The sequence below is a fragment of the Microcebus murinus genome, chromosome 8, assembly GCF_040939455.1.
Source record: "Microcebus murinus isolate Inina chromosome 8, M.murinus_Inina_mat1.0, whole genome shotgun sequence".
NCBI classification, from domain to species: domain Eukaryota; kingdom Metazoa; phylum Chordata; class Mammalia; order Primates; family Cheirogaleidae; genus Microcebus; species Microcebus murinus.
Genome location: NC_134111.1, coordinates 55205654 through 55219982, shown reverse-complemented (window position 1 = coordinate 55219982; position 14329 = coordinate 55205654). Strand labels below are relative to the sequence as shown.

General features: G+C 40.8%; 1 protein-coding gene across 1 annotated transcript in view; it reads left to right on the top strand.

The window, feature by feature from the left end:
• The window catches only part of LOC105883021 (dual 3',5'-cyclic-AMP and -GMP phosphodiesterase 11A), a 185836-nt gene that overhangs the window by 112802 nt on the left and 58705 nt on the right, over nucleotides 1–14329 (top strand). Inside the window, exons 10-11 of the mRNA XM_076005395.1 lie at nucleotides 3091–3181; nucleotides 6876–6976. Of these exons, the coding sequence (XP_075861510.1) occupies nucleotides 3091–3181; nucleotides 6876–6976 (192 nt within the window). The remainder of the gene's footprint in view (nucleotides 1–3090; nucleotides 3182–6875; nucleotides 6977–14329) is intronic.

The following is a 14329-nucleotide window of genomic DNA, read 5'->3' as shown; positions in this document are numbered from 1 at the left end:
GTACTCCACATTTATCTTTGTACTAAAGCCTGGTATAATAATAGTCATCAATGCTTGTTGGTTGAATGAGTGATAGATGAATGAATGAATGAATCACAATGTCTTCCTGCACTTTCATAGCATTGGTCTGATTCAGTTGCAACATCTACATATTTTCTGTGATTGAATCAGTATTGTGTGAGGGGAGGCAGAATGCAGGATGGAATTACAGAAAGGAACAGACAGGGAATCTGACGAGGAAGATGCTCAGACTGTGGGCAGTCACATGGCTGCCCTTGCACGCATACCATGAGGTAAAACACAGCAGGTCAGAAGCCACATGGACTTGTGGGGGAGAGCAGTGCAGCCCAGGCAGTATCAGAGTCCTCGTTATAAGGTATCCCCTGGTTAAAGGAGGAAGCATCTCCTTATTCACCCCAAAGAAAATATGAAGTGACTTGTGATCATCTAGCTGGTTTAACTTTTGTGGGTTCCATTAAACCAACATGAATAAAGGAAGAGAGAACATTCTGCATCTAGACCCTACCTTGCAGCAACGAGTCTTGTCATCAAGACTCACACTAGTAAGTGAGGCGCATCTGAGCATGGCTGGCTCATAGAACCAAATCACAGGAATCTGAGCCTATGGTTAACAGGTATAGTAGTAGAATTCTGAATTAAATTTTGAAATCTTCTTTCATTGATGACAACCAGCTTGGTAAAAATGGAGAATCAAATATCAGAAATGTATTTATAATTATTCTCATTGAGCAATAAGAAGCTTAAAAACTTGGATTCAAATCTAGGACCGGCACTAGCTAGCTGTGTGACCTTGGAAAAGTTACCTATCTTCTCTGAGCCTTGGTTTCCTCGTGTGCAAAATGAGAAAATAATACCTATTTCGTGATTTTTGTCAGGACTAAATGAAATATTAAGTTGTTAATATATTGCCTAGTGCATCAAGGCATTTACAAATGGTAACTATAATTATTAATAACATTAGTATTATAAAATATGCTAACACACTTATCGTTAACCTCCCAATTTGAACTATAGTCTCTAGACATACTATTGTAAGCTCATTAGACAAGGAACTAATATTTTTTAAGTACCTACTCCATGCCAAACATTTAGATGTGATATGCCCTAGAATTTCAACAGCCAAGACAAAGGCAAATAGTGTGCATTTTGAAACATATATCTTCATAGAAATGAACTCCATGTAAGACAAATAGTAACTAACATTAAATATTAATTTACCATTGATTACTAAGATTAGCCTAACAAATTTTTACTTATTAAATGATAGAGGCAGCAGGATTTAAAGAAATAACACATACCTGATTAAAATCTAGCACCCTCTTTACTAAGGCTCTTGATAACAATTCCTACTGAACCTAACCCTGCTGTTTCTCCCAACATGTGGTCATCTCTGAGTCTTTCTAAAGATTTCAGATCCCTGTACGCCCAAACTGACCGCGATCTTGGGCTGCCTCACACTGGAGGCACACAGGGGCAGCTTATAACTGAAATCCTTCATGTTGCACTTAGATGCAGTCTTTACTCCTCTCACTAGCAGGGCAGACTGTGGGCTGTCAATCACCAGCAACTCCAAGTTAAGGCCAAATTGCCCTTTCAGTGTCTGCAGCACACAAGGATGTGGGTGGATTTTCAGCCCAAGTCCCATGACTACCCTTTAAACCATGGGACTCTCTGGGATCTGTCTTGATTCTTTTTTTTTTTTTTTTTTTTTTTTTGAGACAGAGTCTCGCTTTGTTGTCCAGGCTAGAGTGAGTGCCGTGGCGTCAGCCTAGCTCACAGCAACCTCAGACTCCTGGGCTCAAGCAATCCTGCTGCCTCAGCCTCCCGAGTAGCTGGGACTACAGGCATGTGCCACCATGCCCGGCTAATTTTTTCTATATATTTTTAGTTGGCCAATTAATTTATTTCTATTTATAGTAGAGACAGGGTCTCCCTCTTGCTCAGGCTGGTTTCAAACTCCTGATCTCGAGCAATCCGCCTGCCTCGGCCTCCCAGAGTACTAGGATTACAGGCGTGAGCCACCACATCCAGCCTGTCTTGATTCTTAATATGTTCTAACTCCTATTCCTAAAAACACTTTTGAAATGAACATATATGACCATTTTGAATGAATACTTTTCCAATCTGACACTGTTGAGGAATGGGTTGCTCTACATATATGAAATTTACAGATAACTTGAAGTAATCCCTTCAAGCATCAATTAACATCTTATTAATTTAAAATGAAAATATCCATACATGTTTTAATTGTTGATTACTAATTACTATAGATTACAATCTACTATATGCCAGGCATTGTGATAAGCACTTTAAAATATTTTATTGTTCTCATAAATAGCAGGTTAGATAAACAGTATATAATCTTAGAGACAAAGAAACTGAGTCTTAAAGAGGCCAAGTAACTGTCCAAAGCTGCTATGTGGAGGAAGAGCTGAAATTTGACTCTAAATCCAGGGAAATTTCCAGAGTTCTACACTGAGATATCACAGTGTGACTGTGGACTGGGAAACCATAGTAGAAGGTTGTCAACTTGACATGTAAAGTAGATAAAATGGACTCTGGACTATTGACATGGTCTTTTCCTATACAAAGTCAAATACATTTGGTATTAATATAAGACAATTATTTTCTGGACACTCAGAGATTGTACAAAGTTTAGTCCACGAAGTCTCCCCTGATCCCCATGGCCAGCAATCCTGTCTTCGTTGTTCTCAGAGTATCCACAGCACTTTGGTTGGACCTGGGACACTTTTCTACAGTGTCTTAGTATTCATATTGTTTTTATGTCCATTCTCTCATCTCATCTCTCTTACTAGTCTGTAAATTTCTTAGGGGTAGGGACTGTGTTTTATTCATCGTGTGTCATCCACAGCATCTAGCCTAACACATAGAAACTTACAGAAAGGCTTGCTTAATAGATGAAAGAACTGCAAAAGCAGGTACCTGATAATGCATCTGCTTGTGGTCCTTTGCCAAAAGCAGGAAAAGCACTTTGATCCAAAGAGCTGGTGTGGAGGAACGGTCGACAGGGGCCAGGGCCCTGCTCACTCCCTCTCTGTCCTCTTTCAGGAGCGGCTCTGCCCTGGCCCAACTCTATGGAACCTCTGCTACCTTGGAGCATCATCATTTTAACCACGCCGTGATGATCCTGCAGAGTGAGGTACAGACCTGATGTTCTATTTCTCTCCTTGACATAGAAAGGAAACAACTATTTGTTTCCTACCTCTCCTTCTTTATGGTGTCACAGGCAGACACAGAGATATGGGAAAACCATTTTTAAGTCAAACTACTGGGACTTGCTGGCTTTTTTGGATTCTTTTAGATGCCTGACCAAGGACCTTGTTCAGATTCTTCCTGGGCTGATTCATTTGGGTTTCGTTATTGGCTAGCAGGCTTTTCAAATTCACTTAATGGGGTGACAGGAATAGACTGCTTATCCCCAGAACACGATCTTACTTTCCTTGAGGGACATAGAAGCCCACTAAGGGTGTGACTTGATTCAAGTAGTGAGTGGCCCAACATTCCCATTTTGTGAAACCCAAAGTCATTTCGAAAGATGGTAGAAACAAAAACAGGGTGAGAAAGTTACACTTTATTAGCACCATCGAGAAACCTATAAAACATAAAAGAACTTAAAATTGCTGGTGGGACCAGTTTGAAAGTGAGAACTGCAACTAAACTTAAGACCCAGGGCTAATGCCATATGCCTTATTTTGCTTCATGTGGCAATGCAGGAGTTAGAAGTAGTTGGAATTTTATACTTTTAGCTCTCCACAGAGAAAAACAGAAACCACTAACCAACTCTGGCTGAGGCGTCTGAGTTTTAAATTGCCAGGAAAGGATCTGTTTAATTTTCTGCAGGCGTACAGACTTTTTTTTTTTTTTTTTTTGAGGCCAGGAAGGGATCATCTGTTCCCCATTATTTGTCAGTTCTCTAGCTGTGCCATTAATTATTATTATTATCATCATTAAGGCCCTGCTTCGCTGGAATAGCATCATTAAATATGGAGGTTTTTTTCCTCCAGCTCATCTTGAGAAAGCACGCCTTTTGCAGTTTCACTGAAGGCCCCCGACCCCATAAAGGAGAGTCGACACTGTGGAACCCGGATGCAGGCCGGGGAAGGGCAAACCCGCTGGGAGTGATGTGTTTTCAGCTGGGACTGAAACACCAAGGGTTAGGCTTTCAGTAACTGACAGAAGCCAGCATGCTGGCATCTGTGGCTCTGGAATTTTCCTACAAGAGCCATATTGTAGCTGAGTGCTTCCATAGCACTCAATGGGGATAAAGGAAATTTGGTTCAGACTATTTTTTCTATACTGGTAAGTGTGGTATGTTTACACCTCTGCCCCCAGAAAGCCCCACCTTTGTAATAACACGGATTATAAACAGGATGTCAAGTTTCCTCGGGGAAACAAACCCCACTCACTCGGAATTCGCGTTCATACAAACGAGACACGTTGGCCGCCCTTCACTCTGGGCTTCCCTGTGAAGATCGGAGACTAATACAGAGGGAACAGTGCACTGAGCACCTGCTACGTGCCGGGGCTGCCTGGCACTGCCCCAGGCCCCCACGGTCCTGCCCGTCACGAAGGCAGCAATGCAGGTGCCGTTACTGTCCCATTTCCAAATGCGCACATGTGCAGGGAGGTTATATGGCTTTAGGAAGTTTACCCCAGACGTTTCTCCTTGCACATCTGCATTTCTTACCATCAGTACCACACTCACCGCCTCCCTAGACAAAGAGTAGAAGCAGTTTTTTAGGAAGTCTCTAAACTACTTCAGGGACCAAACCCTCGAGGCACTGTGGAAGGCCAATTTGCATATAAACAATACACTCATTGCAAATTACCTTTTTTAAAAATTAAAGCTGATCTGGCTAGCTTTGTCACTCTTTCAGCTGTAAATGGTGTTAGGTACTGTATGTCCTTTAAGAGTACAGTCTCGGGCCACATAATGTTTCAGTCACAGACAGACCACATATATGAGAGTGGGCCCATAAGATTATAATACCATATTTTTTAACCATACCTTTTCTATGTTTAGATATGCAAATTCTTCTCACTGTGTTACAGTTGCCTACCGTATTCAGTACAGTAACATGCTTACAAGTTTGTAGCCTAGGAGCAATAGGCCGTGCCATATCACCTAGGCGTGCAGTAGGCTATAATGTGTAGGATTTCATAAGTACACTCTGCCATATTTGCACAATGGTGAAATCACCAAACGACACATTTCTCAGAAAGTATCCCCCCCATTACATGATGCATGACTGTAATAACATACACATAACACAAAATAATCAGGATCCTCAAGTTCAGACCAGCTCTCTCCCTGGCTCAATGTTAACTTACTGTAACTTGCTCCTGAAGGCTCTCCGTCTTTGTCTGGGAGATGCTGGGTGTGTGGCTAGATCCACTAATTTTCCATAGCTTCTGACCACTTTTTCCCAGGCCCCTGAACACCTGCCTGTGATTGAGCCTCGAGCAATGCTCAGGCAGAATTATGGTGCGACATTCCTTTAGTTATTTGTCTTCTTCTTAATGGCTGAATTAAGGGTCTGGAAGAGTTCATTTGAAAATTATTATTAATATTGGACTTGGTCCCAGGTGGAACCAATATACTTTCATCTTTAAGGAGTGGCAGGTTCACCCAATGAGATAAATTAACTCAGGATAGCAGATTATCATCTGGTGCCTGGTAAGCGATAATTTACTAATTGATATCCTGGTTCCCTGAAAGAATTAATTTACTTCTTGTTGGAGAATAGTTTATTCTCAGGCAGTCGTTCTTCCCCATTCCTTCTCCACCATCTCCTGGCTCCCAGCACTGGGTTTAAAACCGGTCCACTTCCTGGGCCACATACTAATGAGTTCATATTTCATGCTAAGAAAACCTGAAAAATGAAAAGTCCTGACTTTCAAAACAAATTAAGTGAATTGGTCACTTTACAGAAGAATTTTTCACTTTACTAAAGACAAATGTGGAGCTGCCTAGTGGAGCTAAAATAAATTTTGCTGAAAACAAGGGTGCTTTTCAAAGGTATGGAGATAAAAGTGTAATTGCAAATTTTCTTGGGTAAGAATCGTCTTTAGAGTCCCGCAGTGCCAAGAATAATGTCTTATACTTCCTAGCTATTCAGTAATTAGTCACTGTACTGAATTTAACCCACCACGCACTTCATCAAAGTGTTTCTTAAGAGTGTGATATAGGATTCCTCAACTTCAGCCATGTTGACATGTTGGGCCAGGTAAGTCTTTGTGTGGGGCGGGAGGGGGGTTCCTCTGTGCATCGTAAGATGTTTAGCAGCATCCCTGGCCTCTACTACTGGATGGTAGCAGCATCCTTACCCAGTTGTGACACTCAAAAATGTCTCTAGACGTTGCCAAAAGTCCCCATTGTCAAAATCGCCCCCAGTTGAGAACCACTGGTCTAATGGTTTTTTCTCCCCCTTGAATTCATTTGTTGCCATAGCAAGTATTTCCAAAATGCCAGTTTAAACCTCTGCTACCTAGGGAAATTAGTATTTATTTTAAGGTGAGAAAGATTCCCAAATGTTTCACCAACTTCTCTACTAAGTAACCCCATAGGAAGCAGGCAGTCAGGCAGAGTCCCATTTTCGGAGTTTTTTCCTTTTAGACTAAACACATAACAAACCTTCTCAAAAATGATTGTGCATTCTGGCTTTGCTATGTTTGCCAAGTAATCTGTTTGTATCTGTACAAAATTTCTTTAAGCTTTTTAAAAATGATTTTATCATGTTCCCAGGCTTTTTTTTTTTAATACAGAAAAAACATATAATCCACAACCACAAATTTAATGTTGTCTTTTGTGACTTCTTACTTTCTCATTACAGGGTCACAATATCTTTGCTAATTTGTCCTCCAAGGAATATAGTGACCTTATGCAGCTTTTGAAGCAGTCAATATTGGCAACGGACCTCACGCTGTACTTTGAGTAGGTATTGGCATTTGATCTATTTGATAAATGGATATCTAAAGTTCCATCCTGTAATTAATTTTTAGGTCTACATTGGGGTTGCCTGTTACTCTAGCATTGATATCAATGTGTAACTAAGCTAATCTTTTTTGTTGCTGTTTATCCTTCATTTAAATGGAGTTCATTAAGGCAGTGTGTAGAAGTGAAGAGAATCAAGGCTGCAATCACAAGATTTATATCTTCTGTTTTATGAGCCTTGTTTGACATTCTTGACTCTTAAACGAAGTGATGGCCATTTTTAGTTTAGATACTGGCTAAAATTGCAGTTCTAGACTATTATTTCTGGTTAGATCTATAATGGCATGGATGATGATGATGAGAAATATTCACTGATGAAAGTTTAACTCAAAATTCAAGACTTGATTCCTTGCTGCTCTTCTATCTCTCTTTCTTGGAAGAGCTGTCCTCCTTTTTCCTCAAGGTCAGGCCTCTCTCTGAGCTGGAAATTTTAGCCCTCCCTTTCCCAGCGAGACCTGCTCCATCAGGTACCTCTTCTTTGGCAGCCTGGAAATCTCTTCCTCCACTAATTTGCACAATTCCCTCCTATCTTAAAGACCAAACAAATCCCCTTCCTTAAAAAAATTATTTCACTTGATTCCATGGAGATCTTTCATTGCTTTTCAATTTACCTTGCTTTTACTTTTTAAAATAAACAGCACATTAGTACTTCTATTTTCCTAACACCCATTTACACCATGAAGAGCAGAGTCCACCTCCACGTTCTATCAGAATTGTTCTCAGAGGACACCAGAGACATCTGAGTACTGTCCTGTCCTCATTTCTTTTTCTTTTTTTTTTTTTTTTTTTTTTGAGACAGAGTCTCGCTTTGTTGCCCAGGCTAGAGTGAGTGCCGTGGCGTCAGCCTAGCTCACAGCAACCTCAAACTCCTGGGCTCACGGGATCCTCCTGCCTCAGCCTCCCAAGTAGCTGGGACTACAGGCATGTGCCACCATGCCCGGCTAATTTTTTGTATATATTAGTTGGCCAATTAATTTCTTTCTATTTATAGTAGAGACGGGGTCTCACTCTTGCTCAGGCTGGTTTCGAACTCCTGACCTCGAGCAATCCGCCCGCCTCGGCCTCCCAGAGAGCTAGGATTACAGGCGTGAGCCACCGCGCCTGGCCCTGTCCTCATTTCTGATATTTTCTAGTGTCTTTGAGATATCTGAAGGTTTACTGATTTAATGTCCATTTCTACTCTGTTTGCTTCACCAACATCCAATTGCCTTTTCTCTCTCCTTTTCTAGGTCTTTTGTAGGTTTCTTTTCTCCTGGCTCCTACATATGAGATCTCCAACCATGTTCTCCTTTCTCCACTCAGATTCACTCCCCTGGCCTCACTTCTATGTTACCTCTATATATGGTATCACCTGTGTGCCAAAGACTATGACATCTTTTTCTCTAAGCCTCCCTCACATTGTGGACCTGTATCTCCAAATTCATCTCAAAAACCTTCAGTATCTTCACTGCTTTCAAAGAAAGCTTTAAACTTGGTTTGACTTTCAAGGCCCTCCATAATCTTCCCCCAACCTTTTCTCCTTATTATTTTCTACTTCTTCTCTGTGCGATTTGTCTACTTTAACCAAACTGGTCTACATAGTTCCCTTTGAAAACCCCTATGTAGTTTTCCTTGTGTCCTAATCATAGCGTCGTTCCTATATGGAATCCTGCCCCTTCACGTCCCCACCTGGCTGAAATGATCATCCTTTAAGATTTTTGTCTTTTTGTCCTTTGTCTCTTCTGCCACTTTTTCTAGGAAGTCTTGTGTCACCCCCTTTGAAATCTTACTGCACCATGGCATTTGCATCGGTTAAAATAAGGTTCAATTGTAAGAGACAGAAAACCCAAAGAAACAGTGGCTTACTTACTTCTCTGTCACATGGAAGAAGTCCGGAGATAAGCAATCTGGAGTTGGTAGAGTAGCTATATGAAGTCATCGGGGACCTAGATTCCCTGAAGGTGCTGCCACCTTCAACATATGCTTTCCACCTCTTAGTCTAAGATAGTTGCTCAAGCTCCAGCCATAATGTCTACCTTCAAGCCAGCAGGAAGAAGAAAGAAGAAAGTAGTAAAAGGGCGAACCAAGCTGTCTTCTAAAAGAGTTTGCTGGAAAATGCCACCTAACACCTCCTTTTATATTTTACTGGTCAGAATCTAGTCAATTGGCCATACCTAGCTTCAAGGAAAATTGGAAAAGGAAGTCTTTATCCTGGGTAGCCATGTGACCAGCTTTAAAAAACAGGAGTCTTGTTACTAAGGAAGAAAGGAAAAGGGGATACTGGGGGAGACAACTGGCGGTCTATGCCACAGGTATTTATTTTTGGATTCTGCTAAATGGGTTATTACATGGTATCCTAGAAGGAGTAAAGATTTTGGAGTTTATATTGGCCTGGATTTGAATCTCACTTTGGCATTCTAGTTAAACCTGGTAGATTGAGCCCAAATATCTATGTCTTCTCCCTCCTAAGACTTCATTAAAATGATACTATAATAAATAAATTTCAAAGAAAAAGACATAAATCTGCAAGGAGAAAAAGAGGGCACACAACAACTGACAAGAGATTCGGTACATTCGTGGACAATGGAAGGTGGACCACCAAATAGGTAATGGACCTAGCAGAGTAGGAATGGAAAGTGGTACCTACAGAAGAGGACAGCTCTGAAAAGCAAGCCCTCTGCCCTGCAGAACCTTGCTTGGGGCTTAGAGAAAACACTACCGTGAAAAATAGATGGGACATGCAAAACTTAAGACACTCAAAGCTCAAAGAGATTGCTAGAAACTTAGTCCACAGAACACTGCCCACAAAGTCCTCTGCCAACATAGCCAGGTAATTTCTTTTCCTCCACCTCTAGAAGGCCAGAGGTTTATTTTCTGGAGAAATAAAATGAAGCGCTCTGGATTGATGAGAAGTGCAGGGTAGGAATGAGATGCAGTGCTGCGAAGAAGGGATTAAATTAACTGGATCCAGTCTCTGAATTGAAAGCCCATGTCCCATAGCCCAGCACTTGGAAGCTAGGAGTCCATATGCCACATGCCCAGGCTTGTCAGATTTAGTAGGTGAAAACACAGAAGACCCAGTTCAATTTAAATTTCAGATAGACAATTAATGTTTTTTAGTGTATATATATATTTTTTTCCATGAAATATTTGGGACATACTTACACTAAAAATTATTTTTTATATATTTTAGGATAGTTAGAAGACTTGAAATATTCCTAACATATATAGAAATTATGAATATTCCTGGTGATGGCATAACCTAAATACCCTGACTTGATTATTACACATTCTGTGCATGTAATAAAATATCACATGTAGCCCCAAATATGAACAATATTAGGTATCAATAGGAAATTTTTTAAAAATCATTTTTGATCTGAAACTGAAATTATTATATTTTATCTAGCAATCCTACCCACCCCCCACACAACTCCCACTTAGCTTTTTAATGCCTTACTATTATACACAGACAAACAAGGATCAAGAACATTTATAAGCCTCCAGTATGCAAAACAGAGGCCAAAACAAATAGAAAAAAATTGAATTCAGAAAATTCAGGAAGAGGAAGAAAACAAACCATTGTTACTATCCTCAGGGAGCTAAGATATCATGTCCATGAAACAAGAATAGGATGTTTTGAAAAATAATAATAGAAACAAACATGGAGAAAAAAATGCTTTTGAAAATTAAAAACATAATGACCAAAATAAAAAATCAAATGAAAACATTGGGAAATACAGTCAAAGGACAAAGGACAGCAAGATGGAAAACACTGCTATATTTCATTATATGCCTTTTAGTGCTATTTGATTTGTTAGCTATGCACAGTTATTACTTTGATAAATATAAATGTTAATTAATTTTTAAAATATATTTAAAAATCAAAAATCCCAGCTATGCCACTAAGTACAAGCTGTGTGTCATCAGACAAATTATTTACCTCTCTGAGCATCTTTTTTTGTTTCTCTGGAGATAACAATACCTACATTATATGTGTTATAAATGGCTCACATGTGTAAATGGCTTATAAATGGTGACATCTACAACCTCATTTGCTTTATAACCTAGTTATTTTGCATGTTTTGTCGCCCTTGTGTTGACTTAACTATCATGATCTTCCATCTTTTCTGGATCGATGCTCCTTGATTTGGGATTTATGGAAAGTCTGGGTCCTTTTAGTGTTTTTATTTCCTGTCTCTGCAGGATTTTGTGTTCTTTATCTCAAAGTAGAAGCATCTTCCCAAGCCATGTTTCCAAGTAACTCCTAAAGAGAAAAAAAAAAAAATCTCAACACTTGGAGTCCATTTATCAAGCCCCGTTAGGGATGTGACGAATCATGGAGTGACCGTGGGATGCAGTCAAGGAAGTTGGTTGCAACTCATTTTCTCATTATTCTGTTCTTATCTCAATGCTGCAGCCCCTGCTAATGTTTGCTGACTCCCAAAGAAGCTGGCTTGTTCTGTTTTCGTCAGCATTATTGTTTTTTGAGGTTCTGAATAGCTGTTCATTCTCTAATCTAGACCTTCAGGGGACTGATTCACTTGCCTGTCTAAAGTTGCATTAAAGTATTGCCATATTTTTAGCCAAAACAATCACCAGGGTTAATGAGGAAAAAAAGCAACTAGTACAAACTGTCACCCAGATGCTTTTGTTTCATAAATGTACAATTGCGGAACTGGAAGGGATCTGAGAAAGGATGCCATCCAATTCATCTCCTGTATTTTACAGATCAGGCACGGAGGTCCAAATGGTTAAACAGCGTAAGCTGGATCACTTAAGTAATTATTGCAAAACTGGAATCCACTCTTCCTCTTTCAGGGCTTTTTCCTCAATCACCTTCTCCAATGGAAGAATCAAGAAATGGTTGCCATTTTATAATAATTGGGGATACATTAATATTGACCTTACTAGGTGTTCTTTAATCAGTTTAATTTAAAAACCAGCCAGGGTTCCCTGTGTCCTCTCCCAAGGCAGAGTTGGAGACACGGGCTTGCATGCAGGTAGTTTCATTTTGGAAATGACTCCAGGAATAAGAGAGAGGGTGCTGGGACAGTGAAATGGGGAAGGAGGGAAGCCATTGGAAGGAGGGACACATTTCCTTGTTGGTCATCACTGTGATCAGCCGGGCTTGACCCTGCAGAGACTGTCTGAGAAGTCTCGTATAATGCATGTCGGAATCGTCCCCCAGACGCCATCCTTGTGAGCCAAAGGTTGCTGTACGTGGTATTCACTCCCATGCGCTTCCAGGTTGTGCAGGCCTGAGGGCTCAGGATTCCTGCGGCCGTCCCCAGTCTGTCCCACACACGGACTCAGAGCAGCGCCAGGGCAGAAAGTGAGCCTGCGTGGGGCAGCAGAGGAGCAGCTGCGGCACTGGTGATTGCAGCAATGGCTGGAGAAGCGTGGGTGGGCCAAGAGGATGAGAAGTGGCCATAGGACTAGTTTCTAGAAGTCTGCATTGTTGTTAGTTCTTCTGCCTTGACTACTCACAGCAAAAGTTATCATACAGTTGAGGAAACCAAAAAGGAAGCTCACTGCTTTCCTCCCCTAGAAGAAGAAAGTCATTCTAGACATGGCCAGGATGGGCAGCCTTTTGGAGAAGGGTTTATGACTCATTCCCAGGGGCAGGATTTCCTGCCTTGCTCCAAAAGAGAAAAAATTTAATATTCATGGAAATATGGAAATGCATTCAAAACAACCACCAAAACTTAATGACTTAAATTTCTAATGGCTTTGGGTGTCCTTGGGATTCTATGCCACAAATGCCACAAAGCAGAATTTACAAGATTAAAAAACAAAAGCAAACAAAACCCTTGGTATGAATGTCTAGGTTTCACAACCTAAATCTGGAAATTAATTATTCATTCTGATTTTCCAACATACTGACAACATTTTCTGGTTACTGCTGCGTGATTTTCTGAAATTGATTTCTGTGCCAAATTCTGAGTCCCTGAAGTGAGTAAGGCTTTGATAACTAAGTAGTCATTTCACCGTCTCAAGCAGGAATTAGATATACCTGGTCAGTAACCAGCCATGTAACTCTAAGAGTCAAATCTCTCTTTGCCTCAGTTTCCTTGTCAGCAGCATGAGGGGAGGCATATCACCCATGCCAGTCTCCCAGGGTCCTTGTGGCAGTCAAAGGAGATTACCTGTATGAAAGAGCTTTGATATTTTTAAGTACCTTATAAAGAAAGGAATCATTCACACAGAAAACTTAATAAAATATGCACTATAAAAGACGATGCTTATCCAAGTGGGCAGAGAGAGATCTAAAATTATAAATGTTCAAACTTCAAGAGGATGTCACAAATGCCCTGTACTGTTTGCCTGCCTGTAAGTCAACAAAGATGACCTATGCAGCTTTCACAATTAGTAATAAAAACATCAATTAATGTTTCCTGAGTGCTTACTTAGGAGCTTTCTGTACACATTATCCCGTTTAACACTGAGAGCAGACCTATTAGAACAGGTACTGTTGTTAACCTCACGATATGCATGGGAAAACTGAGGTATGGAGAGACTCAGGCAATTGCTCACAATGTTAAATAGTATATTTGGGATTTGAACCAAGTAGTTCAACTCAAAAAATGTTTTTAACTACCCCGACATTCTCTCTGCAGTTATGTAATGGCTAGTTTAAGAGTACTAAAGGGAAAATTGAGGCCAATCCTGGGAACACTTGGGCTTTAGGAGCAGCAGTAATTTGAGTATGCACATGCCTGAGGCTAGTTCCAAACACACTAGATGTCAGCACACTAGGTGACAGCAACTCAACTAATGCCAGGCCCCACCACCAGGAGTGCAGGGTGGGTGTGGAGGCTCCAGGTTAGAGCTGCTCGGGAGCCTGTGTGGTGGGGCTGAGCTTGCAAAGAGAGGCTCCTTGTTTGCTGTTGAGTTAAGCTGGGGCATCAGAGGTTGAAGATCCTTTAGCTTTAATACAGTCATGGAGGTTGTTGCTATTGGGTAGCAATACATAGCATCCATCCCCCCCAGGTTGTAATTACATAACATTGTATCCCTTGTCTACCAGGTGCCTGCTCCATGCCTAGCACCATTCTAGGCATTCCAGTGTCTCCCTGCATCACTGTACACTCCCTCTGTCACCACTGTGCTGGAATGGAAGCTCCATGAATGCAGACATCCTACTCTCTAGCTCACTCTTGGAGCCCCCAAACCTGACACACGCACTGTCTGACATGAGTTCTTAAAATATTAACGTTTTGATATTGAATTTTCGTGTCAACCTGAAAGGTAGATATTGTTATCCTCACCTGATAGATAGAGATACCTGGGCTTAAAGACAGCAAGCAATTT